This window comes from Cynocephalus volans, chromosome 13 (genome assembly GCF_027409185.1).
Source record: "Cynocephalus volans isolate mCynVol1 chromosome 13, mCynVol1.pri, whole genome shotgun sequence".
Taxonomy (NCBI): domain Eukaryota; kingdom Metazoa; phylum Chordata; class Mammalia; order Dermoptera; family Cynocephalidae; genus Cynocephalus; species Cynocephalus volans.
In genome coordinates, this window is record NC_084472.1 from 58,273,926 (window position 1) to 58,301,871 (window position 27,946).

Here is a 27,946-nt window from a genome sequence, read left to right on the forward strand (position 1 = left end):
ACAGCATTATTTATAGCCTCATGCCTCAGTGATATTCTCTGGGCTTGGAATTCCAAAGTTCAGAGTCCAGGTTGCTCAGGAACACTCTTGTTGTCTGAGAACAGGACGGGTTATTACCATTTTACAGACAACAATTAATGTAGCAGCTTTAATTCACTGGATGTCTACTATAGGTCAGGCATTATACTAGAATAGTTTTTTCTTTATTTTTCAACTCAAGCTCCCATTTGTTAAAATAGAATTTGAAAAACTTACCTTAATCTCATTTGTAATTTTAAGAGGCATTAAAAATTTGCCACTACACAAAGTCAACACACCAGCAATTTAAAAATATTCGTTTTTTCAGACTACATGTATCTCCCTCCTTGTGACTCTCTTCCTCTTACATACCATAACCCTACTCCCAAGATACCCGGTATTATAGTGCTCCTCTTATGGGATGAAAGGTAGAAGGGTATGTGACTTTCCGTTGAGAATCACTATGTTAGCTCCTGTCAATAGATCATCTCACTGAATAAGATAAAATTTAGAAGCTCAGAGAAATTAAAGACTTGACCCAAGTCATGCAATCATCAGTGACAGGGTTGGGACTAGGACTGAGTCTTCTAAGGGTCTGTGACTCTTAGACTGGCCAAACCATCAGATATAATATCATAGAATATTCAAGGGCAATAGTATTCAAGCAGAATACACATAAAATTATTTCGTCTGAGACAATCCCAACTGTTGGTTTGGTATTGGTTAGAGTTATGAAGAAAGTCATCAAAGAAATACCAAAGCGGATCCCTGAAGAATTTCATGGTGGTGGCATCCTTGTATATGTCAGAAATGACACTATCAAAAATGCAAAGATAATCTCATTTTCATCCTTGGTACTAAATTTGCTACAATACTTGGTTCTCTAGCAAGAGGTAGACCTATGTGTTGGAAAGTCTGTGCATGTTCGTAATACATGCTATGATAATCACATTTTGCATTAAAAATTTTTTTTTAAATCATCTTAAAAATAAAGACACTTATGGGACTAAGGATGCATAATATTTGAAATTAGGATAGTCTTGAAAGAATTAGGAGTATGATAGCTCTAAGAATGTGTACAGAGGCCATAATAGAGAAAAGGAAAGGAAATGATTTGTTAAACCTTCAAATGTTAACGTTTTATTAAATTACAGATGAATTAGAAAGCAAAGACTATAACACCTTGAATAAACTGTCCAATGTTGTAATATTTACTTTAAACCATGCTTTTGCTCTATCTTTCAGTTTAGAAATCTAGAGTGATGTAATAAATAGTAGCAGGTCACTTAAAGGCTGCTAAGGATAGAAATGCCACATCAAGGAGGGTCAGGAATGAGCCCCAGGTATGAATATGAGAGTCCAGGTGGAAATGTTATGCTAAAGATATCAATGTGAAAAAAGTGAGTGTATCATAATATTTTTTCCTGAAAAGATAGTTTTAGAGTGTTAGTAACAAGGATGCTGGTCCAAAGAAATTTCTCTTTTTGGTTATTATTTGATGGTTGCATCCAAGGCTGAAGAAATGAAGCTTTGAGTTAAAAAATACATGAATATAAAACCCATAATATTCATAGAAAATGTACTCAGAACTAATTTTATTTTCTCATTGTTTCCTAGGTGGCACTCCATTTCACAATGGCCTCCCTTGCTGCAGCAAATACAGAATTTTGCTTCAACCTGTTCCGAGAGATGGATAACAATCAGGGGAATGGAAACATGTTCTTTTCCTCTCTGAGCCTCTTCTCTGCTCTGGCTCTGGTCCGTTTGGGCGCTCGAGATACCTGTGTTTCTCAGATTGATAAGGTCAGCCTCAGCTTTTGCAATCAATTATCTGGGCAAATTGTTTTCTCCTAGTGAATATTTCACTGCAGTGGTGCTCATGTCAATGAAGGGCATTGTGAAGGCACCAGGTGTCACCTCGTCACTCATCTCCACGATCTCTTTCCAGGGGTGAAGAAAGCACAGTTTACAGCACTTGTTTTTGAGACAGGAGGCAGCAGGAATATTCCTAGAATGGCAGCTTTGATTCCTTTCCTTAGTACAGTGTCCTCAAAGTGTGCTTTGCAGACAAGCAGCATCAGCATCACCTGGAGAACTTGTTAGAGATGCAAATGCCTGGGCCGCACCCCAGATCTACTGAATGAGAAACTGTGGGTGTAGGGCCCAGCAATCTGTGTTTTAAGAAGCTCTCCAAGTGCACAGTAATGTTTGAGGACCACTGCCTGGTACATGTGGGTGAGATAGGAGCTAGAATGAGTTACCAATGACATCATAGTTTAAGCCCTGGTTACCTGGGCACAGATGACATAATAGTACATTCCAGATAATAGCAGCCTACCTGAATGGCCATCACATTGTTCACCACTACCTTCAGAAAATGCTTATTAATGCACCCTTGCACACAGCTCTGAGCCAGACTGTACAGGGAGGTGAAATAGTTAAGATTACCCTCCCTTCTCTCAGGAATTTTTCCTGGAAATTCAGTAGCTCAATATCAGGTGAGATACCAGTCCAGGCTGCAAACAGAGGCCTTGATGTCATCCTTTCTGCCCACTCCATCCCCACCCCTGGCTCTTCCCATTTGTTTAGTTCAGAAGTGAGTGCTAAAGGAAGCTGGTCCCTGCTGTAAACTGTCATACCTCGATTCTTGTTGAAGATTATTTGTGGGTAATTTAAGCTAGAATAATTCTTTTCTTTTTCTGGATAGCTCCGTGAACATACGTTGCTAGGGAAAAACTACAAATCTAAGACTGCCATTTTTCAAGAACTAGAGTGTTTTACAGTCCAGTACACAGCATACCTCACATCAAGGGGACAATAGTAACGATCAACTGCTGAGAACTTCATCACTGCCACCCTCTGGGATAAGCCTACAAGTATGATCAGATTTGATACTCACAGTAACACACTTGTATTAGTCCGCTTTGTGTTGCTATGACACAATACCTGAAACTGGGTGATTTATAAAGAAAAACATTTCTCACTTACAGTTCTGAGGCTGGGAAGTCCAAAGTCCATCTGGTGGTGGCAACAGTGACCCAGGGGTCTCACATTGCAAGGTGGTGGAAGCAGAGAGAGTAGAGAGAGCAAGAGAGAGAAAGACAGACTCTCCTCTTTTTTTAAAGCCCTCAGAACCAGGCCCCTGACCACCATTTTTAATTCATTCACTATGGCATGGTGTTACAACCCAATCACCTCTTCAAGGCTCCACCTTTCAATTACCACAATAGGATTTCCCACCCTCTAAACAGTCACAGTGGGGGTTAAGTTTCCAATACATAAAACTTGGGGGACACAATTCAAGCTTCAGGGAGTTTTGGGGGACACAATTCAATCCACTACAACACTGAAGGAGGTACAAGGGTTCTTTGAAAGGTTACTGGAAAATAGAATTAAAAGGTAATACGAATCTTTCCGTGAACTTTTTGAAGATACTTTCTGGATTTACAGATACCTTGCCTTATTATCATGCCTGTATGGAGGGGTTGCCATGCCAACCATGTGCTGGTGGAGGGCAGATCTGTGATTCAAACTCAGAATGATCCACTAAGGCAGGGTCTCTCAACCTCAGCAATACTGACAGTTTGGGCAGGATACTGCTTTGTTGTGTGGGGCTGTCCTGTTCATCGTAGGAGGTTTACGAGTGTCCCTGGTCTCTCCTTACTAGATACCAGCATTGCAACCCTCCCATTGTGACAACAAAACACTTCTCCAGATACTACCAACAGAACAAAACAAAAACCAAACCCGGTGGCAAAAATCAATCTTCAGTCAAGAACAACTGCCCTGAAGCCACCAAACTGAAATGCAGCCCAAAGTACATTATTGCAAGCTCCAGTTATTTTAAAGTTATCATTTGATAAACAAAGCCTTAGAAAAAATCTAGCAACTCATAAAAATGTATACATTTATTAATAAAAATACATAATGTTTTAGAACCAAGTGAGGCAACTTGGTGTCATGGAAATCGAACACCGGTCTGGGAATTAGAAGATTGGGTCCAAATTCTTTGACTTTGGGAGAATGACTTCATCTCTGCAGGCTGAGGGGGTTGATTCGGTCATATCCAATTTTTTAAAGGAAGCTTTAAAGTTCTCACTGTCAATGTGTTAGATAATCACGTGCAGGCTCTATGCCTATGACTAAAGCTTGCCTTTAATGCAACAGAAGACACAGCTCTTACTTGTGTGATTTCACATCGGGGCATTTTCCTGGCTATCATCTGGTGCGTCATGGTTCCCATGAGGGGGCATAATGATTTTGCTTTAAGATATCTCCTAGGGAAGGCCCCAAACTTTTAAAATTAAAGGGCAAAATGCATTGTTTCCTGAAAATTTTGGAGCACTAAGTCTAAGTTCTAAATATTTAAAAATATCATTCAATCACCAAATTGGGAAGGGGGTGAGAGTAGGGAAATGAAGAGACTATCAATTCATTAAATCATTTTTAATACAAAAGCTATTTATTACAACTTACCTTTACTCAACTGCCCATTAAAATTTTAAATTCATTGTTCATTGAGGCAATCTTGCCAGAATATTTTAAAAGAATATTTATTTATTTATTAAATTATTTTATTTATTTTATAAATTATTTATGTTATTATTTATTTATTTTATGTATTTTATAAATTATTAAATTATTTATTTATTTAGTTAATTTATTAAATTATTTTGTTATTTATTTTAGAAAAATATTTAGACTATTTTTGGCCAAATAAGCAGGGAAGCCTCTCATCCTTGCCATGCTTCAAATTATAACGTAGTTTTCTTTTTTCTAAGGCAGTGAATGAACATTTCAGAACTTCACAAATCCAAAATTTCAAGTATCAGGCATCAGTCAAAAAAGTGTTTAAATAACTTCTTTCATTTGTATTTAAGATAACATCAGATGCTACCTACATTAATGTGTTAGCTTAACATATCTTACTTCCTGAAATGTTTCAAAGGTCAGGGTGTAACTGGAGATCTCTCTGCTCTAGGAGGATTGGACAAAACTTTTGTCCATGGAAGAGCTCAATGGACAGGGTGTGGTCATTGCTTCTTTCCTTTGAAGTGAACTGCCTTCCTCTTATATCTTGATGATTGACAGTGATGGCAGCCAATTATATTTTCTTTCTGATTTGGGCAGTGAGAGGTGGCTTGTTCTATTATCTAGTAGAGATGTTGCAAATAAGCAAGATTCTCGTAATATAGTGAAAGGTTTAAGATTAAAAGACATCTCACATTTTCATCATTTTTTGGTATCATAACATACATAACTTTTCTTGTGGACTGATATGGCTTAGGCCTTTCAGTACAATGCTCCCACAGTGACAGTCTATCACATCTATAAATGGACAGACTAAGGAAACTTTTTCACAGGGAGAATACTGATGTTCCCATGGGCTGCTGAACCAGAATTGTCCAAGGGTCTCTGGCACATAGTCACCTCAGGTTCTAGTTCAAAATGTTGAATCCTTCCGTAGATGAGAACATGCCATACATAATCACTCACAGTTGAAACAAAATTCACTTCCAAAGAATTAAAGCTGATCAGAAAACACAACTTGTACAGCAGTAATTTTTTAAACTTAATAGCATAAATAAGGAAGTTTCTAAACCGAAAAATATTAAGCTTTTCAGTTTTATTATTTTATGAATATAACAGATTTTTCTTTAAACTAAACTCATTTAATATAACTGTCTCCAAATTTGAAACATTTTAAATTTTATAAAGCCCTGTAAACATAATCTTGAATGAAAGGAGCAGAGGGGGCAGGGTCTGAAAAGTACTCTTCTTTTGTTAGAAGCTACCAAAATGTGACATTGAGTCAAGATCTCACAATGACTCAGAGAGCAGGTAGTGATGCGGTTGGTGACTGCAATGATAGTGGGATTCATTAAAAATGATCAACTTTGGGGAGGAAGTATCTCATAACCATTATTATATTTACATCGCCATGAGAAAATCTTCTTCCAGACTAATATGATCTTTTCCTAGTCAAAATCGTGTCCGATTTATAAAATACAGTTTTTAAATTTGGTCAATACAAATGACTACCTGAATTAAATTGTTTAGTGCCTCCTTTGTATGAGAAAATGGGTAGTTACAAAGACTAAGACAGAAATGTTAGTGAAAACCTTACAGAAATCTGTGCTCAGAGAGATCTATTAGGTAATGTAAGGCATGTATACAAATACTTATGGGTTTTGTACTATCAATAACTTGAAAATTAGGGGAAGCTCTACATGTTGAGAACTCCATGAGATGTGGGACATGGAAGGGAAGGGGTAAAACTTAATGCTTTCTATATAAAATGAAATTTCAAGAAATCTAGAGATAATTATTGGTAGGAAATGCCAATGGATTCCGTGACTCCATAGTTACAAAAAAAAAAAAAAAAAAAAAAAAGGTGGGGGGCAGATCTAGTAAGTAGAACTTAAATAAAAGTTAATTGATGACTTAAATAAAAGTTAATTGATGATTTAAATAAAAGTTAATTGATGACTTATTTCAAACGGAGGCTTATTCATTCCATAGGTCACAAAACAGTCTACAGGTATTTTGAGTTATGTTGTGGTTGTGGTAGCACTTTATTTACTATATTGAAAACTGTAGAGTTCAGCTTCTTAAATATGCTTTTTGTTCAGTGTTAAATAGGAGGGAGGCGCAATGATGCATTGTTATCTGTGTATGGATCGACTACCACACAAGCATGTTTTAGTTGGAAGCAATGTTGCTGTGACATTTACATAAATTAACACAAATTCCAAAATCCTGGTGAACGTGAGAGAAATAAGGATGTGAAAAAGGAAAAAAGATGGAATAAAAATTAAAACCAGAACATGTTTCTGTCCTTTTTAGCCTGTTGATGTTCATTTGGAGTCATGGGGAGAATCAGCTCTAGGACACTAGTGAACTTGGAATAACAATTAGACAAATTTATTGGAAAAGAAATATTTTTATTTTTCACCTCGTGCCCACTGTTCCCCTAGTAACCTCTGATTCTGACTGCTGTCCGTGTGTTCTCTCTGCAGATACTTCACTTTAATGGCAGCTCAGGATATGGAAACTCTTCTAATAATGAGGTAAAAACAATATATTCTTTTAGAATATAGAAAGAGGATGTAGGACTAAATTGAGAAAAATTACTGTCTTGTGAATATATTTAAGTATGTTTTTCTATCCTTTCTAAGCAAAGGAACCTGTTTCATTCAGATTTCCAGATTGTGGATGTTCCTCACAAAACTTTTGATAAATGAGTTGTTAATTATTAATCTATTAATTTTTACTCGTGTATTAGCCAGATTTTGACAAGATAGCATGGAACTAAATGTTTTACCTTTTTCCTTTGATATTTACAACCAACTTACACTGGTAAAATGAATTATTTAGTACACATATTAGACACCTTTATTATCTTTCATTAACAATTATATTCCAAGGTTAATTATTTATTTCAGTAAATTCTTTGATTTAATCAAATACACTATTATGTTACTATGAGAAAAAGACTGTAGATATACGTGGCATTGCTCCCTTTACGGCATCATTACTTTTGAATTCTTTTACGTTATAATATTCATGCTTTATTTCATGTGTAAATCAGATTACGCATATCTTTGCAGTCCAAGAATACATTTTTATGCTTCTTTTTAATAGCAGCCAAGAATCCAATCTCAACTGAACAGAGTTCTCTCTAATATAAACACATCCCACAAGGATTACGATCTCAGCATTGCCAATGGTCTGTTCGTGGAAAAAGTGTTTGACTTCCATAAGGTAAGTGCAATGCCTGTGTTAGAAGGTTATTTCCACACCTGAATCTTGTTCAATCCATTATCTGAATAAAGACTTGCGCCTGTCTCCACTGAATTGTACAAAGGTGATATTTTTTTCTTCTCGCCATTAGTTATGTCCCCAAGTGTCTTCAACATTTCATCACTATTTTCAAAGTTCAACTTTTTACCCAAGTAATCTGCATTATCAGAATCACCAGACTGATGAGCTCTAAAACAGAATTGAAGGTGCCCTGGGCAGTGATGTTGAGCTGTAACTGGGACAGGGGTAGCAGCAAGCCCATTTCGGAGCACCATTGCAGCAGAGAAACAAGTCTATCAGTGAGACTTGCTCTAGTGAGAAAGTTTTGAATCCCCAGTGTGAATTCTTTCTCTTCACCCCCTTTTTATTTCAGCCATTCTTTTCATCTCTCCTCCCAGCAGTTACTTACTTATCTTATCAGTAAGATCACTTATAAAAATATTCCTAGCAGGAGACACGGTCAGAAAAGTCCAGCTGTTGGCAGAGGAGAAGCTCAGACTCAGCAGAGGTGGGAAATGGGTTTACTTGAGGTCAGTACTAATTTTTAGTACTTCTGTGCGGTGTCTGTGTTATCAATATATTCATCATAGAATCCCACCTACCCAAAGACCAGTTAGGCCCAGAGTGCTCCCTAAATGCTGCCACGCTCAACCCATGCCCTGGAACCATCATTGCTATGACGACCAGAGCTGCTTACGTGGTTACTCCTATTCAAACAGTGGCCATGGTTCTTTGGGAATGTCTTCTCTCTCTTTAGTTCTCCGCTCCTCACGCAACTATAAAACTCTGCCTCAGTGACATCTCTGGATTAATCTCCACCTGCATCTTTGCCAGCAATCTGTGTTCTACCCTAGTCTTACTGTTCCCTGTGTCTGTCACCCACTCAGATTTTTTGCCTTTTCCCAGCACCACTCCCAAGTCCTTTGGTAGCCTGCCAGTTACAAGGCATTAAGCCACTTTTTGTTTTTGAATCTTCCCAAAAGAATCCCACACAAGCTTTATAGGGACCACCCTATATGTAGACCCACATTTTGTTTCTCTATTCCCAGACATACTGTTGCACCCCTGAGGGATTGCTAACTCTTTTAAACTGGAAGTTGTTCTATTTATAGCAGGTTTCCATGTTCTTTTTTCCCCTGGCACTCAGGGTATGTAAAACACAATGCATCCAGAGGCGCGGTAAGAGTCAGATCTGATCAAGAAAATGGAAATGGAGACATTGCCCTTTTTCCTCTCAACCATTTACAAGTACAATTAGTTATTCTAAAAACTACTTTTGGTTATAAATGTAATACAGTATAAATTTTCAATCATTCAGATGGGCACAAAGCTAGATCATCTCCATGCTGTCTACATTTTGTTTTGTAATGCTCTTTGTCACTCACATTTGAATATGGATGACTATTAGAATTGATGATGATAACAATAATAAGTTGTCTTTACAAAAAGCATGGTATCATAGAACACCCAACCACCATGTCAGATCTTGTTCTCCCTCCACTTCCAATCTAGGCTAAATATGTGTGGGGTCAAACCTCTCTAAAAATTCCATACACTCCTGAATTCTTCTGCTATTTGGGTAACATCAATGTTCCTCTGGATGACCCACCCAACTTGCCTTCTTACAGTTTCCTGACCCTCTCTACACACCATTTTAATAACTAATAGTCAAACCAAACACTGAAATGGATCCACACCCAGAACTAAACTTCTGAAATCCACAACTCTGGATTCCCGTATGTGACCGCAGCATCCCACACTTCTCCTTCTCTCACCCCCACCCTCCCTGTTCTCTAACTGTGTTGTTATTCAGTCTCTTGACCTTTTCCCTTTCTTTCAACATATTCATTGTCACACCATACCAAACTACCCATGAATCCATTTCTTAACCATTCTCTTGCCACCAATAACTTCCTTCTCCAAGCAAGCTCCAAATCTGGATCAATGCCATGACTTTCCTCAGCAATTGTTCCTGGGCTACGAAATGATACCTGTTGGAAACTCAAAAGCATACAGTTACCACTACAACATCATGGTCTCCTATCCTAGCTAGACCCTCAGTGGTGCACAACAGTCATCATTTTGTTCCTAGTAATTTCTCTCTCTCATTCCTCACAACAGTTATTGAAAGCGTCCCTACTTCTCTCAATTCCCCAACAACCCGTTACTCTTAACACCAGTTTCAACTAAAGGTCTTGTCTTCTACATGACAAAGAAAACAGAGGCTATCAGGGAGGATTCATATCCCAACCCATGTATGTCCTGATCCCTTCCCTTGTTTTCTTCAATACCAGAATGACTAATTATTCTTAATGGTTAGTTCCTCTATTTATTGTTGCTTCCTATTGCCTCCCAGTTCCTCAGTGATAGGTTTCCATCAATATTTTTCCTGACTTCAATCACTCTTCTCCTCATAGCATAGCCATGTGCTCAAGGTGTACATTTTCTAAAGCTTTTTAAAAAACTCACCCATGACTTTCTTCCTACTTTCCTATTTCTCACTCTGACAACCTAAGCTTGAAAAGTCACGCTTCTTCAAACAGTGATATATACATGCTGAATTTGTTCTTTCACCCTCATTTACACTTCAATCCATTTTCTCATCCATCTAATCTAGCTTCTACCTAAATGGTCCCCCGAAGCTCCTCCTACCAAGGTGACTAATGACCACATATAAACACCCCAGCTATGAATGCTTTGCAGTTTTAGCTTTTTTGCCTCTTCATAGTATTAAATACCAATGATGCTTCCTGAAACTTTCTCCTCTCGTGATTTCCATTGATTGCTCCTGGTTTTCACCATTTCCTCTGGCTGCTTCATCTCAGTTTTCTTTGTTTATCTTTATTCCTTCAACCATGCTTAAAATTCTAGTGTTTTTTAGACCCAGTCGTCTTCCATCTTCAACCTGCCTTCTCACCCAGGGAGGGGTTTTGCTACTCACACAGTTTATAGTTCCTTGACATTATCTTGCATATCTCTGTAGCTCTCCACAGATGTATAAGTCATCCTTTACCCATCAGTGCCAGGCTCAAATTTATCCTTGGCTAATATAAGTCCTCAAGTGGGCATCTGCAGGTTCCTCCACACATCATCTCTAGATCTTTCCTTACTCCTTATTTTCTTTTAGTGAAATCTTACCAGGTATTGAGCCATCTTTGACTTCTCTTTTTCCCAACATTTGTAGTTCATCAGTGAAGAACTGTTAGGTTTTCATTTAACTTAAAAAAAAAGTTATTTTGAAATATTTTCAAACTCACAGAAAAGTTGCAAGTATTGTAGAAAGAATATTTTCCCCCCTGAACAATGAGTGGGTCAATTAAAAAAAAGGAAAATTGAGAAATATCTTGAGACAAATGAAAATGAACACAAAACATACCAAAACTTATGAAATGCAGCAAGAGCAGCTATAAAAATAGTTTATAGCCATAAATGCCTCCATCAACATGGAAGAAAGGTCTCAAATAAAAAGCTAATGTTACATCTCAAGGAATTAGAAAAAGAGAAAACTACACACAAATTTAGTAGAAAAAGGAAATAATAAAGATCAGAGCAGAAATAAATGAAATAAATGAAATGAACAGATTAAACAGTAGAAAAGAACAACAAAATTAAGAGTTTGTTTTTTGAAAAGATAAACAAAATGACAAATCTTTAGCTAGACTAAGTAAGAAAAAAAGAGAATCAAATAAAACCAGAAATGAAAAAAAAAAAAAAAAAAAGACATTACAACTGATACTATAGCAATACAAAGGATCACAAGAGACTACTATGAAGAATTATACACTAACAACTTGCATGACCTGGAAGAGATGGATAAAATCCTAGAAACACATAACCTGTCAAGACTGAATCATGAAGAAATAGAAAATCTGAACAGACCAATAATGAGTAAGGACAATGAATTAGAAATAAGTCTCTTTTCAAAGACAAGCCAGAACTTGATGACTTCACTGCTGAATTCTATGAAATGTTCAAAGAACTGATACCAATCCTTTTCAAACTATTTCAGAAAATTGAAAAGGAGGGAATACTTCCAAACTAATTTAATAAGGCCAGCATTATCCTGATGCCAAAGCCAGACAAGGCCACTACAAGAAAATATTGTAGGCAAATATATCTGATGAACACTGTGCAAATATCCTCAACAAAATACAAACTAAATTCAATAGCACATTAAAAGGATCACTCACCAGGATCAAGTGGATTTATTCCTGGTATGGAAGAATGGTTCCACCTATGCAAATCAGTAAATGAGGTATACTACATTAACAGAATCAAGGACAAACACCATATGATCAGCTCAATAGATGTGGAAAAAACATTCAACAAACTTAACATACTTTCATGATGAAAACTTCAACAAATTAGTTATATAATGTACATCAAGAAAATAAAGGCCATATGTGATAAGACCAAGCTAACATCATACTCAACAGTGAAAGTTGAAAACTTTTTTTCTAAAATCAGGAACAAAACAAGGAAGCCCACTCTCACCATTTCTATTCAACATAATACTGGAAGTCCTAGACAGAGCCATTAGGCAAGAGAAAGAAATGAAAGGCATTCAAATTGGAAAGGAGGAAGTTAAATGACCTCTGTTTGCAAATATGGTCTTATATATAAAAAACTGTGAAGAGTCTACCAAAAGAAGTTAAAAGTAATAAATGAATCCATAAAGTTTCAGGATACAAAATCAACTTACAAAAAATCAGTAGCATTTATATACACTAACAACAAAATCTCTGAAAAAGAAATCAAGGAAAATATCTAATTTACAGTAGCTATCAAAAAATACCTAAGAATAAATTTAACCAAGAAGATCTGTACACTAAAAACTACAAAATGTTGACAAAAGAAATTGAAGTAGATATAAATAAATGGAAAGATATCCTGTGTTCATGGATTGGAAAAATTAATACTGTCAAAATGTCCAAATGGCCCAAAGTGATTTACAGATTCAATGCAATCCCTATCAAAATTTCAATGTCATTTTTCACAGAAATAGAAAATACAATCATAAAATTTATTTAAAACCATAAAAGACCCCAGTAGCCAAAGCAATCTTGAACAGAAAGAAAAAGCCAGAGGTATCATCCTACCAGACGTCAGAATATACTATAAGTCTATAGTAATTAAAACAACATGGTACTAGCATAAAAACAGACACATAGATCAATGGAACAGAATAAAAAGTCCAGAAAGAAATGCACACATAAGTGGACAATAGATTTTTGACAAAGGAATCAAGAGGACAAAATGGTGAAAGGACAGTCTCTTATTGGTGGTATTGAGAAAGCTGGATGTCCATATGCAAAAGAATGAAATTAGACCCCTTTCTCACACCATATACAAAAATTAACTCAAAATGCTTTGAAGACTTAAATGGAAGACCCAATACTTTAAAACTACTAGACTAGTAGAAGAAAACAGAGTGGAAAGGCTTCATGACATTGGTCTAGGCCATAATTTTTTGGATATAACTCCAAAAGCACAGACAAGAAAAGCAGAAGTAAACAAATGGGATTACATGAAACTAAAAAGCTTCTGCACACCTAAAGAACAATCAATAGAGTGAAGAGACAGTATGCAGAAATTGGAGAAAATATTTGCAAAACCATACATCCGATAAGAGCTTAATATTCAAAATATATAAGAAACTCACAACTCAATAGCAGGAAAACAAATAATTCAATCAAAAATGGGCAAAGTAGACATTTCTTAGAAGAAGATATACAAATGGTCAACAGGTATATAAAAATATGCATAACATCAATAATTACCAAGGAAATGAAAATTAAAACCACAATATCACCTCACAATGAGGTAGCAATAGAATGGCTATTATCAAAAAGGTAAAAGATAACAAAAGTTGGCAAGGATGTGAAGAAAAGGAAACCCTTGTACACCATTGGTGGAAATGAAAATTAGTATAGCCATTATGGAAAACACAATGGAGATTCCTAAAAAAATGGTGGGGAGGGAACTACTATATGATCCAGCAATCCTACCACTGGGTATATATTCAAATAAAATGAAATCAGTATTTTAAAGACATATTTGTACTCCCATGTTTATTGAAGTACTATTCACAATAGCAAAGATATAAAATCAATCTGTGTCCATCAGTGGATTAAAGAATAAAGAAAATGTGGTATATATACACAAAAAGTTTGTGGAAAAACAAAATTAAAAGATCATATGATTCTTTCCATGAACTTTTTGAAGTACTCTCATACTATCCAACATTAAAAAAGAAGGAAATCCTTTCATTTGTGACAACATTGATAACTTGGGGACATTATAGTAAGTGAAATTAGCCAGGCATAGAAAGACTAATGACGCATGATCTTACTTATATGTGGAATCTATAAAAGTTGAACTCCTATAAGCAGAGAGTAGAATGGTGGTCACCAGTGACTGAGGGTGTAGGGGGATTGGGGACATGTTGGCAAAGGATACACCATTTCTGTTTGACTGGAAGAATAAGTTCAAGAGAGCCATTTTACACCATCATGATGACAGTTAATAACAGTATATTGTACACCTGAAAACTGCAGAGAGTAGATTTTAAGTGTTCTAACCAGAAAAACATTAGTATATGAGGTAATGCATATGTTAATTAGCTTGATTTAGCCATTCCACAGTGTATACATATATCAAAACTTTATGTTGCATACCGTAATATGGATAATTTTCATTTGTCAATCAAAATAAATAAATAGAATTTTTTTTTCTCGAACCATTTGATATGACTTATCACACATTTCAATACTTTGTTGTATAATTCCTATAAACAACAACATTCTCCTACATATCCACAATACTACATTCAAAATGAGGAAATTAACATTGTTATATTACTACTAGATAGTATCTGGACCCCATTTGAGTTTCACCAATCATCTCAACATCATTTTTTACAGTAAAAGAATTTAATTCAGAATATTTTGTTATGCCACTTAAGTCTCCTTCAATTTGGAACAGTTGCCTAGCCTTTCCTTGACTTCCATGATCTTGACAATTTTGATGAATATTTTTAATATCCATTGTTAGGCCAGTAATTTTTTAGAATGTGCCTCAGTGTCATTTTGATGTTTCTTCATGGAGGGTCAGGTTGTATAAATTTGATACAAACTTCACAGTTGTTCTCTTATTCCCACTATTTTATCCTCATTGTGTCTTGGCAGGATTTTGATTTATCCCAATCCTTGTAATGTTACCAATGACCAATTGGTTAAAGTGATATCTACCATGTTTCTCTGCTGTAAAGTTACTATTTTTTTTCTTTGTTAACGATTTCATAGGGAAGTGCTTTGAGATTATGTAAATATCTCATTGTTGGCCAAACCACAATGGAATTGAGAAGGTGCTGTAAACTGAATGATAGTGAAAAATACACATGTTAAAACTTGTGGGATATAGCTACAGCTGTTCTTAAAGGGAAAATTATAGCCTTAATTGTATTACTAGAAAAGGAGTAAAACTGAAAATCAATGATCTAAGTATCCATCTCAAGAAGTTAAAAAGAGAACATCAATTTAAGCCAAAAGAAATAGAAGAAAAGGCATAATAAGGATAAGATCAGAAATTAATGACATAGAAAGGTATACATACAGTGAAAAAAACCAACAAAGCCAAACATTGTTTTCTTAAGGAAACTAGTAAAACTGCTAATTCCTGCAAGATTAATGAAGGAAAAAAGAGATAAGGCACAGATTATTAACATCTTAAAAAATATAACAAGACACTCGATCTCAATAATTATCAGAGAAATGCAAATTTAAACCACAAGGTGATTTCACTTTACATTCACCAAAAAGGCTGAAACAACAACAGCAAAAATGAAAATACCAGCAAACAGAAAGGACATTGTTGGGGGGGAGGGGGGGAGGGAGAAGGGAGGGAGGTTTTGGTGATGGGGAGCAATAATCAGCTACAATGTATATCGACAAAATAAAATTAAAAAAAAAAAAAAAAAATGAAAATACCAAGTAAGGAAAACTGTGGAGCAACTGGAACTTTTATATCCTGCTGGCGAAAGTGTATATTGGTACAACCACTTGGGAGCATTGCTCTTCAGTATCTACCGAAATTGAATATAAACATACTCTATGATTAGCAACTTTACTCCTAGAACTATCAATAGAAATGCATACATATGAGCACCAAAGTGCATAAAAAATGTTTTCATTCGTATTATTAGTAATAATCAAAAAATGAAAACAATCAAAATATTCAACCATTGTAAAATATAATAAACAAATTATGGTATTTTCACATAGCGTTAGAAATGAATGGACTACTCTCATACTCAACAGCATATATGAATCTTACAAATGAAAAATTGAGTCAAAGAAGCCAAATATGAAAGAGTATATACTCTATGATTCTATTTATATAAAGTCCGGAGAAAGCATTTATGGCATTGGAAAACAAAATACTGGTTACCTCAGAGATAAAGGTGCTGGTGTCTAGCGGTCTGGTAGAGGACGTGAGAGAAACTTCTGTGAGATCAATGATGTTTTATAGGTTGATAAGAGTGGTGGTTATCCCAGTAGGTTCCCTCAGGAAATGTATCAAGCTGTACATTGGTTAGCTTAGCCTGGGTTACCCAAAAGCAAAGCCTGAAATAAATACTTACAGATGAGTAATTTTTCTGGAAGTTTGCAAAGGGGAGGGACAGAATAATAAAACAAGGAAAAAGGGAGAGTGAATTCAAAGATGAGTTGTTGATTTGACCTCTGTTATGGACAATTGATTGTTAAAAGATTTTCTGAGAGTTCTTATAAAATGTCTCCTCATCCACTGTTCCACTGTTTGGGGGCTGCCCCTGGGACACTAACTTCTTTACTCCTCTGAATGTGCATTCCTGCATGTCCAGAAGATTCCCACAGGCCTCCCACATCACAGATTGGCCAGTTACCATGCAGCAAATCTTAAGGCAAGATGCCTCAGGTCTTAAGGTCAGGTCAGAGCCTACACAGACTGGTCACTGTGTCAGTGGCTGGAATAAGAGGTGAAGTCAAGGCAGGCTGCAATGAGGGGTATGATATGTTCACGATTTGCATGCTTTTCTCGTAAATGCTATATCAAAATAAAAGATAGATTTATAAAAAGACATCACAGATTGGGAGAAAATACTCGAAACATTAGTGAAACAAATAATTTGTAAATGGACTCTATAAGATATAAGGGTACTTCAAAAAGTTCATGGAAAGATTTGTGTTATCTTTTAATTCTGTTTTTTCATGAGCTTTTTTGAAGTATCCTCATATTATGGATCACTAAAAGAATGGCAAACTACCCAACAAAAAATGTACAAAGATTCCTCACTGAAGAGAAAATATAATTAACCTAGAGCAAGTATAAAGATATTCAACCTTACTAGGAATACTGAAAATGCAAATGAAAACTATAATGTATTATCAATTTTCACCCAGTAGACAGTCAAAAGGAAAAGGTTTGATAATATCAAATACTAATGAGAATATGAGGAAAGACATCCTCCCATATAAGCTATGAAAGTACAGGTTGGCACAGCTAATTTGGGGTGGGGGCAGTTTAACTTGTAGGTATCTATCCTAGAAAAGTACCATTTAAAAATGTTTATTGAATCATTATTTGTAATAGTGAAATATTAGAAACAAAATTAATGTCCACTAAGAGGAAAATAGCTAAGTAAGGTGTAAAGTGAATGATGAATCTCTATTCAACACCTACAAAGAACATGCTAGATCTTTTTATAGTGACATGTAGATAGATCTTAAAAACTCATGTTAAAGCAATGTTTAGAGAAATGTGTATTATGTGATGCTGTTCATGTAAAAATTCTCAAACAATACTACTGTATATATTTTCTAAGGGTATATATATTTAGATTCATACTTATATTTATAAAAGTATGAAATAAAGGTTTAGAAGCATATACACTAAAATTCTAATGGTGGTTTGTGTATGTGTGAGTGTGAATGTGTGAGTTAGAATTTATGTGGGGGTGGGGAAGTATAGAGATTGAAAGGAGTTTAGTTGTATATGTAATTTAAGTTTTTAAAACTTTATTCAAGCTTTTCTTGGAAATTAAAAATCAAAACAAATGTGAGGTGTCAGAAATATTTCTAAGTGAGGATGAGCAGCAATCAGTTGGAAATTCAAGTCTGGAATTCAGGATAGAGATCATGCTAGCGCTGTAGTTCTAGCTCATGTCTCTTTTTAGGGAAAAAAGACGATCATTAAAGCCCTGACTATGGGTGAGAATTTCCAGAGCCAAACAGAGAGGAATTAGATGAGAAGAACAATAAAAAGACAGATGTGAAGAGAATAAAGAGTGTGATTGAGAAAGAACTGTCAGAGAGGTTGGATAATAACTAGGAGAGCAAGGCACTGGGAAAGCCAGAAGATGAGAGAGTTGTAACAGGTGAATATTAAACACTAGAGAATATTAATTCAACTTAAACAGAATGAGAAGAGGAGAAGCCTCCAGATTGGAGAAGTAGGAGACCCTAGATGAGCAGTGCCTGTACCATGCATGGCATATACCAGGGTCACAACAAATATTTTTTGAAATATTGGATTTTACAGGGTAGTTTTAGTGTTGTAGGGAGAGAGGATGAAGGAGAGGATGGGTGGTAAAGAAGTGAAAGTATCGAGTATAAATGATTCTTTTGACAAACTTGGCAGTAAAAGGTAAAAAGGATAATATGGCAGATTGAAGGGAAAAGAACTTTAGGATTCTTTGAATATGGGGGAACTTGGGAAGTTTGTTGTTTTAAGGAAAGAAGACACCAGAGAGTCTGAGATTAAAGCAGGAAAGGCAAGTGTAAAAATAATGGGACATGATTCTAGAGAAGACGAGAGGGGATAGTGTTTTAGACAAGGTTCTTTAGAGGAAAAGAACCAACAGGAGATATATATATTTATACACAAACACACACACACACATATGTATACAGAGATTTATTAAAAGGAATTAGCTCATGTGATTATGGAGGCTGAGAAGTCCCAAGATCCGCAGTTGGCAAGCTGGAGACCCCAGACATATGTAGTTCTTGTTTGAAAGCCAGCAGGCTTGAAACTCAAGATGACTTTCTATGGAAATTACACACAAAGCTTGCATTAGAGAGCTAATCTCACCCTGCAGGTAGATGATGAATAACTGGCCAATCCTCATTATTAAAGTTGAAATGCTATAAAATTTACCAGAATACTCCATGACAATGCATATGGTTTGTAACGAATCATTTTTCTCTCAAAGTCTTTCCCCCAAAATGCATATATATGTACTTTTTGTATTACTGATATATTGATGAATTAGATCATTATGATTTTTTTAAATTAAAAACAATAAGTATTTACTGAGCATCTATTATGTACAAGACAATGTGCTAGGTACTAGGAATACAATATTAAGCCAGGTATATATGGTCCTGATGTTACAGAATTTGCTTTCTTGTGAAGGGTACAGAAATATCAAATGTAAGATGCATTATGATAACAGCCGTTAAGAAAAATGAAAGTAAAGAGACTGTTAGAATACGTAGAAGAGACTTAGAGAGAACATCTATCAAGGAGAAACAGCTATGCTTGGAACTATAAAATGCATAAGATACAGCCACAAGAAACACTGGACACTCCAGGCAGAAGGAATGTTGTTCAAAGCCTCAAATGAAAGAGGACTCATGGCACTTTTGACGAATTGTTCGGAATTGAGTATGGTGAGAGAGCAGAGTATGAGAGGAAAGTGGCTAGAAATGAGGTAACGAGGGTGCAGATCAGGAGAGCCTGGTAGGCAAGGTTCAGCGGTGTGGGCTTTATCTCAAGTGCAATTAGTAGCCTTGAAGGATTTTCAGGAGAAAGGAGGTGTCATAAGACAGGGAGACTAGTTAGGAGGCTATTCAGGCATTTATGACGAGAAAGTAGAGGTAAAGCCAAGGGGATGGGTGTTAATCATAATCCCTGCTTGTCTCTCCCAATCCATTTAACATCAATTTAAGACAATGTGTTACACAAATTCAACTTTAAGTTTACCAGATCCCCTTCCAGCCATATTTCCAGCTATCCGAGAGTACTTTAAAAAGTTCATGGAAGGATTTGCATTATGTTTTAAGCCTATTTTTCCATGAAGTTTTTGAAGTACGCTTGTATTTACTCATTTTTGAGGCAAGGTTGAGTATATCGCCTTTCTTGTTGTATAACTTTGTACAAGTCATTTAATATCTCTGTACCTCAGCTTCCTCAACAGGAAAAGTATAAAGCACTGGAAATGAAAAGACAGGTTCAAAAATATATTTCTTATATGCTTAGTGGATGGTGATTTGTAAATACAAGATCTGTATTCTTATTCATAGGACTACATTGAGTGTGCTGAAAAATTATACAATGCCAAAGTGCAACGAGTAGACTTTACAAATGATGTAGAAGACACCACATATAAAATTAATAAATGGATTGAAAATGAGACACATGGTGAGTTCAATAACCTATTTTTCTATAAGATTTGTCAGTTATATATGAATACTGAGAATTGCCAACTTTAAAGCTAGGAATCTCTTGTACATACAAGGAACAGCTCCTCCTAATACAAAATAATGATTACTGTTATTTAAAATCGCTTTAGTATTTGTCTGCAATGTGGTTTTGAATAATCTTAATAATTTGAATGCTTTATACTTTTCAGAAATCTTGTCTTTTACATTATCCCATTTGATTATGAACCAACCCTGTGAGACAAACAGATATTATGGCCATTTCATAATAACAAGCTGAGGTAATTTACTGAATTAACCACAATATCTCACTCTATAGCTTGTGAACAAAGATTAAGAGTGGTTTTACAGGACATTATTTTCAACAAGTTAGGGTTTCCTTGAATACACTTTGCTTTTCCAGGCTTCCATGTCTTTGAATAAACAGTGCCTGCTTTAGGGAAGTTCTGCCTGTCCCCAACTTGCCCCCAGCCCAAGCAGATATCCCCAGCCAGAGCTGGGTGCTCCTAAACTGTGCTCGCACAGCACACTGGTCATACCTCTATGCTACGGGTATGCTACAATAGCTTTTTTGTGTATTGACTTCCCTGTGCTAGACTGTGAGTCTAATGATGACATGGGCTATGTTTTTCATTGTTGTAATTCAAGTACCCAGCATAGTGCAAGGCATCTAGCAAAAATCTCATTAATGTGGAAGGAGCAAAGAAGTTAGCCCTTTTAATGAACGGAGTTAAATTATACTTGGAGTGCTGTAGTAACCAGACGAGGCATAGTCAGTGCCGCAAAGGCAGTTTGGTGCCTATGAGCAGGGGTTCTGGGGATTGTCTTCCTGAGATGGAATCCTATTGCCGTTGCTGTCTTGTTGTGTGAGTTTGCAGAAGTTACTTAATCTCTCTGTGCTTTGGCTTCTTCAACAGGAAACAGAAACAACAGTAGTGTCTACCTCATAGGGATTTTGTCAGGGTTAAACCAAATACTGCACCTAGAGGGTTTAGAACGTGCTGGACACATTTAATTGTCTATGAGTTATTACCAATATCATTGTTAGTATCATAATTATTATGTGGTAAGAAAAAACTTCATGCCCATTATGTCCTTTAAAAACATTTTTAAAAATTAATCTTAAAAATGAACATTTTTTCTTTATTTTTCCAAAGGCAAAATCACGAACGTGATTAGAAATGGTATGATCAGCTCATCTGCTGTAATGGTGCTGGTAAATGTCGTATACTTCAAAGGCAAGTGGGAATCAGCCTTCACCAGGAATGAAACCATAAATTGCCATTTTAAATCTCCCACGGTATGTGAATCTCCTATTTAATTAAGGAATTTTTTTCCCATTAGTATTTCTTTGCAGGAAATTCTGGTATTTACATAAGCAAATGCTGGGTTTACAATTTCTCTTCTTCTGCATTACCAGCACTGTATGGTCAGTTGCTTTACAAAGCAAACTTTCTATTTTCCTGCTAATACAGTTTATGAAACACAAACAAGGATGTCCCATAAATTGATATTTCTTAAGATATATTCACAATTGAAAGAAGTATTAAAATACGAATTTATTTTAAGATATTCTAGTTGGAGGCCTATAAGAATAAAATATGACACAAAAGTACTTTTTATTTTTCATGATTTTAACTGTGTGTTCTACAATTAGAGTCATTTACCTTCAATGATTTTCCTGAGTCAAAGCAAGAATGTGTTTTTCTAGAAGAGAAAAAGTTATATTTAGAGTAGTTATGCATTTCCAAGTATAGGTTATGTCTACCTCTTCATTTAGCTCTGTTTTTGATCCAAAACATCTTTTTACCAACCTTCTTTAAACATATATTCTTGATTTTTTCCAATTTGTACATAATACTTTTAGAATAGTGAAACATCAAAGGCCTTAGAGTCAGAAATTCCATGCTGGGCTCCCTGCCTTCCTTTATAGAAGCTGCGTTGTTTTAGGCACATAAACTACTGCAGACTTCCCTCTCCTCACGTGTAAAATATTCCATTAGTTGATGTCTAAAATCCCTTTCGATCACTCAGCCTTTTATGATGAGACAGAGAAATTCAGGTTTAACATTAGAACTTTTTTTCAAGTGTCATTTTTCATCTATTGAAATATTCTTTCTACATCTTCCCAGGTCATAAGTTTTAGATGTGGGAGTGCTGAGAGCTTGTAGCAATTAAAGGTCACTGAATGGGTTAGGAGATGGGAAATAAAAGGCCACCTGGGCAGGCTGTATCCACAGGTATGGTAACTCTTTGGGAGGAGCAAAAGACCCAAGGGCACAATAGAACTCAGACTAGGGTACATGTTAGGCTTCACTGCCCTGGCTCATCTCTGGCAGCCTGTGTGGTTGTAGCTCAGCCCTGCCTTGTGTCCATGACCACGGGGTCCTAAGTCAGAGCCTGAAAGAGCAAGTGTCCAATGTAGCTGTCTTGGGAAGAAAAAGATGGGCACAAAAAAATTTTGTAAATTGCATATGAAAAAATAATAAATCCTAATAAGAAACACCACATGTTCCCACTTACTTGTTGGAGCTAAAAATAAATAAATAAACACACAAGCAAAGGGAGGGGTGGGGAAGAAGACACAACAATCACAACTCCTTGAAGTTGTCAAGACAAGCGAACAGATATGATGTTGATGGGCGGGAGGGGGTAGGAGGAAGGGGGAAGGAAGATTCGGTATAGGGACACAAAAATCAACCACATTGTATATTGGTAAAATTAAATTAAATTAAATTAAAAAAATACACAGAATATTATCTGTGTAATTGCAATATCAAACATGAGGTAGTTTTTGAATTTTAGTAACCTGGGCTGACAGGGTTTGGAAGTGAGTTTTCGTTCCCCCTCTTTCCTTCAACTCCTCCCCGACTGCATTCAGCTGTAGATGGCCTCTGTTGAAGGCAAAACGGAAAGCATTCCTGTCTCTTGTATTGTTTTCTTTCTTCCTTTTTTTTTTGCTTCTAAAGAAGCTTTTATTTAAAATACTATTGCTATATAATTACATTGTTTTAAACACTCTTCACAGCTGATCCACACACCCTGTCTAATATAATTATAACCTATATGTTATAATGTAATAGGCTATGGAATCTAGATAGTTGATGTCAGTGCCAGTTGCATTTCATTAAAAATCACTAAAATTCCCTCTCCAGCTAACCCAGCTGTGTGATTCTTTCCCTGATCCAATCTGGAAATAAGACATCGTGCCTATGACATTCTAGCCCCCTTTACACCACATTCTGTTCTGTTGACCTGTTTCACTAGACGGGCGTGTTCTTTTCCTTTATTGCTCCGTGTGAGTTCTTTCTGAGGATTTTTTGAGTCAAAAAAGGCAACCTTTCCAGAGGGAGAAGAAACTCTGGTTCAAGGACAGAAAATTATCTGTGCTCCCTATATAGAACCTTTTGTCCTAAAAGGGATATTACAGAAATGTTGAAAAATTTCCAGGTCATAATATCATTAGGAAAAAAATTTATTGTACCTTTATAGTGTTTCTAAATCTATAAATGGTATTTCCAAGGTAAGAGCTACTGTGTTTCTCTTAAGTTAATTTGAGAGATATTTTCAAATATCTTGCAGGAATTTTTAATTTTTCTAAGACCTCATTCATAAATTGTGCAATTTTGATAGTTCTAGTCTGTATTTTACTTCTGGTAAGAAAAAAATCTATAGCATTCATTTCATTTTAATGCTATTTAATAATGATTCCTTACTTATAAACATTTTCAGTTAAAATACTAAGTGCAAGGCCATGTTCCAAGTGCTAAATATATTAATTTGCATAATCCTTACAACAATCCTGTGCGGCAGGGACTATTGCCATTCCCATGATGTAAATGAGGAAACAGAGGCACAGAGAGGTGAAGTAACTTACCCAAGGTCACACAGTGAGAAAGTTTTAAAATCAAGAAGTCAACTCAAAGTCTGTACTTTTACTACTGTGATGTGCAGCAATGCAACAACTTTTGACAACAGGTCAGGAAAAATCTACAGGATCACTGAACAAAAACTTATTGACCAAGTACAATATTCTTATATGTGTTTGGTCAATAAGTAAAATGAGGTGAGATTATAAATAATTTTTGTGACTTGACTTTCAGTGTTCCGGGAAAGCCGTTGCCATGATGCATCAAGAACGAAAATTCAATTTGTCTGTTATTAAGGACCCACCTATGCAGGTTCTTGAGCTCAGATATCATGGTGGCATAAGCATGTATGTTCTGCTGCCTGACGGTGACCTATCCCAAGTAAGTTACAACTGTTACTTTCACTACTGGGGAATAAAAGGCTTTTAGGATACCGTTGATTGTGTTTTCATCCATTAATATTAAGATTTCAGGTTGTTGGAATATTAGAGACTTACCCCTTATTGACTAATTTGACAACTATTTAAGGAGTACCTACTATGTGCCAGACACCATTACAAATGTTAAGATTGATTTATCTCAGTTTAGCATAATTTTAGCTCAATAGCTGTAATGTTGGGACACTCTCAAATCTCAGCTATGGAGTTCAAAAGGCATGAGTTTAGGTCTATTTGGTGCTTGTCCATGAAAACGATCTTTTATGTGTCATTAAAATTTTGATAGGCCAGGCATCTTCAGGCAGGTATGATATGATGGCGTCCTGAGCCTTTGAAAATTATTAAAATGTATGTTCTCGCTCTTTGTTGCTGTGTCTGTACTGTAAAGTAGGGGTTAGAGACTGCCATGTGACAAATGTAGCAGAAGAAACAGACCAGCACTGGACAAGGGGCAGACAGGGGTGGCCAAGCAAGTCAGACACCATCACTGTATCTCAGATCCTGATCTTCCCTTCGCCCGTATTCCCCTTTTTCTCCTCCTGAATTTGGTTCTTTGACCTGCAATCCCGGAGGCCTAGATATCATTGTCTTTCTCTGTTCTCCCAGTAAAAAGGAATAACAGACACCATTTACTGAACACCAACTACATGCCTACATGCCGAGCCATGTGCTCTGAGCTTCATTTATATTATCTCATTTGATCCTTACAGCAACCATGTGAGATAGGGAAAGGAGGCTCATGGAATTTAGTCAATTTTTCTGGTAGATACATATGTACAAATATGTGTATTTGCGGGTGTATGTGTGTATGTACATGCATATATGTATCTCAGCCACACTAAAAAGTTACATCTGTAGTTTTAAATATTTGTTTTGGTTTGGAAAATAAAGAATGTCTATTGTAGAATAATTGGAAAGTAGACAATCATTTTTGTATCTCATGAATATTCATAACCAATAAAAAAAAAGAATGTAAAGAAACTGATGCTTCTACCATTCAGAGGTATTATTTCTACCAATCTTTTTCCTGTGATTTAACAACATGACTTTAAAGTTTTGCAAATAATATTTCTACATAGACAAAAACCAGTGACTTATTGTAATGACGACTTTAATTAAGTTTTCATCTTACTACCTTTTTTTTTGACATGAGCAGCAATAGAAATGTCATAAAATTGACATTGTTAAATCTAAAGTGTGACAATGTAAAATCTGGTACTCATATTAAATCATTAATTCACTTGATAATCTTTATAACAATCAGATTTTAGCACACATCAGTTATTTTAACTTAAAATAACCTGCAATAACAGAAAACGTAGCCCAGATAAACAAGCAATAGATAGTTCAAAAGATAGACTTATTCCTGTACTTATTGTCTGAGTCTTTTTTCCTGCAGTAGATTTAACTAATAATGTGTTGACTGGACTAGTATAAATCTATGTACTACATAATAGTAAATACCTACATAATACTACTTAAAGAGACAATGATAAGGAAGTTGGCTCTGCTATGTTCTAAAAGAGGGGAAAAAAATCTCTCTCAGAATAAAAACTTATTACAGATTAACCACAAACTGGATAATTTGCACACAGAAAATTCAGATTAGATTAACTTTGCGTAAATTTAGGTCCTTGATAAGAATACAGGTAACATTTAATATCTGTGAAAAGCTGTTTAGGATTGCAGTGAGCCTGAATTTGAGAAGAAATATCCTTATATAAGATTTCTAAACTATGTTCACAAAAAATCTTCCCATTCTACATCTGGAAGGATATATGATCAATTCTCAGTATTCGAGAGTTGGTGAATTCAATTTGTTGGTCATTTGGGGGCAACAATGTTGTTGAAGAGAGATGCAGGCTTCTAGCTGTGGACTAAAGTTACTTGCTCTCTCCCTACATCCTCTTGAGCTTTATCTGTCTCCTCTGTTGAGTAGAAGAGTCTGTTTGGATCTGAGCCTCCTAGACAGTGTAGGTGACTGTGCTGAGAGGCTTTGATCACCCAAACCCTCATGGCTGGAGCTCTGGGCTCCTTATCTTAGACCACTTGAGGTTCCACTTGAGGTTTACTCCAGCAAGCGGTGCAAGCCTTATCATTTCCTATGTCTTTCATGACGGGAAAGTGGTGAGAAAACACTGATTTAAGTGACTGTTGAGCTCCTTTCTCCCTCTGATGAAATCTGATTCCCAAATCTTTTCACTTGTCCATTGTTCAGCTTTGGCTATCTCTGTTCATTTGTGGACAGAGAATAGAATTGCCCTGAAGTACAAATAAGTCATGCCTTTTCATAGCAGAGCAAATTAAACATATCATTTGTTAAAAATACTTGAACTGTTCATCTGAATCATTTTCTCTTTCCAGGCTCCCCCCCATTCATATACTTAAATACAAATATCAGGGAGGGGATAATTATGAAAAAACTGTATATCTTTATAGTTGTTGTTTCATTCATTGCTTAACCATGTAATCCTAAATTACCTTTTAATTATTCCTACAGATTGAAAACAAACTGACCTTTCGGAATCTAATGGACTGGACCAGTCCTCCAAAAATGACCTATCAGTATGTGGAGGTGTTTTTTCCTCAGTTCAAGATAGAGAAGAATTATGATATCAAAATCTATTTGAAAGCCCTAGGGCTGAAAGATATTTTTGATGAATCCAGAGCTGACCTCTCTGGTATAGCTGCGGGAGGTCGTCTATATGTATCGAAACTAATGCACAAGTCGTACATAGAGGTTACAGAGGAAGGCACCGAGGCGACTGCTACCACAGGAAGTAACATTGTAGAAAAGCAACTCCCTGAGTCTAAGGTGTTTAGAGCTGATCACCCATTCCTATTTGTTATCAGGAAGGATGACATCATCTTATTTAGTGGCAAAGTCTCTTGCCCTTGAAAATCCAATCAGTTTCATTTACTGTAATCCCTGCAACATCAAAGAACCACCAGAAGTGAATAGATTCGAGTTTAATTTGAAGCACCTGATGCTACTGTTGAGTTTATTCTTCCTAAAATTGGTCAGGAGATGATATTGGTGACTTGACCCTTCTCAGGCACCTGGTTGGTTGCCCTGATCCCTCTTAGCATTTCCACCACCATTTCTCTCACCTGTTCTGATTTCATTATCTTTCTATGCATACTCATTTCTATTCTCCCCCATGGCTCACCTGGATTTTATGGACAGCGCACCCCTGGTAATGAGAATGTAGAAGCAGTCCTAGGAGTCTTTTCTGAAACTCTACAGTAATCGCAGACATTCTAGCTTCCTTGTAAGTGATTTAGGAAGTAAGCCCTGCTGCTTCCTAGAATAAGTGTAAAAGATAACTTTTCCTTG

At 36.0% G+C, this 27,946-nt stretch overlaps 1 protein-coding gene across 2 annotated transcripts; it reads left to right on the forward strand.

The window, feature by feature from the left end:
• Window positions 1–1,653: 1,653 nt before the first annotated feature.
• On the forward strand, window positions 1,654–27,508 carry SERPINB7 (serpin family B member 7). 2 transcript variants are annotated; one of them, XM_063077495.1, is made up of 7 exons: window positions 1,654–1,821; window positions 7,038–7,088; window positions 7,666–7,782; window positions 20,166–20,283; window positions 21,461–21,603; window positions 24,407–24,553; window positions 27,110–27,508. In XM_063077495.1, the coding sequence occupies exons 1-7, from the start codon at window positions 1,654–1,656 to the stop codon at window positions 27,506–27,508; spliced, it is 1,143 nt and encodes a 380-aa protein (XP_062933565.1). The 2 variants fall into 2 exon arrangements, with proteins under 2 accessions (XP_062933565.1, XP_062933566.1); XM_063077496.1 differs by lacking the exon at window positions 7,038–7,088.
• Window positions 27,509–27,946: the final 438 nt, after the last annotated feature.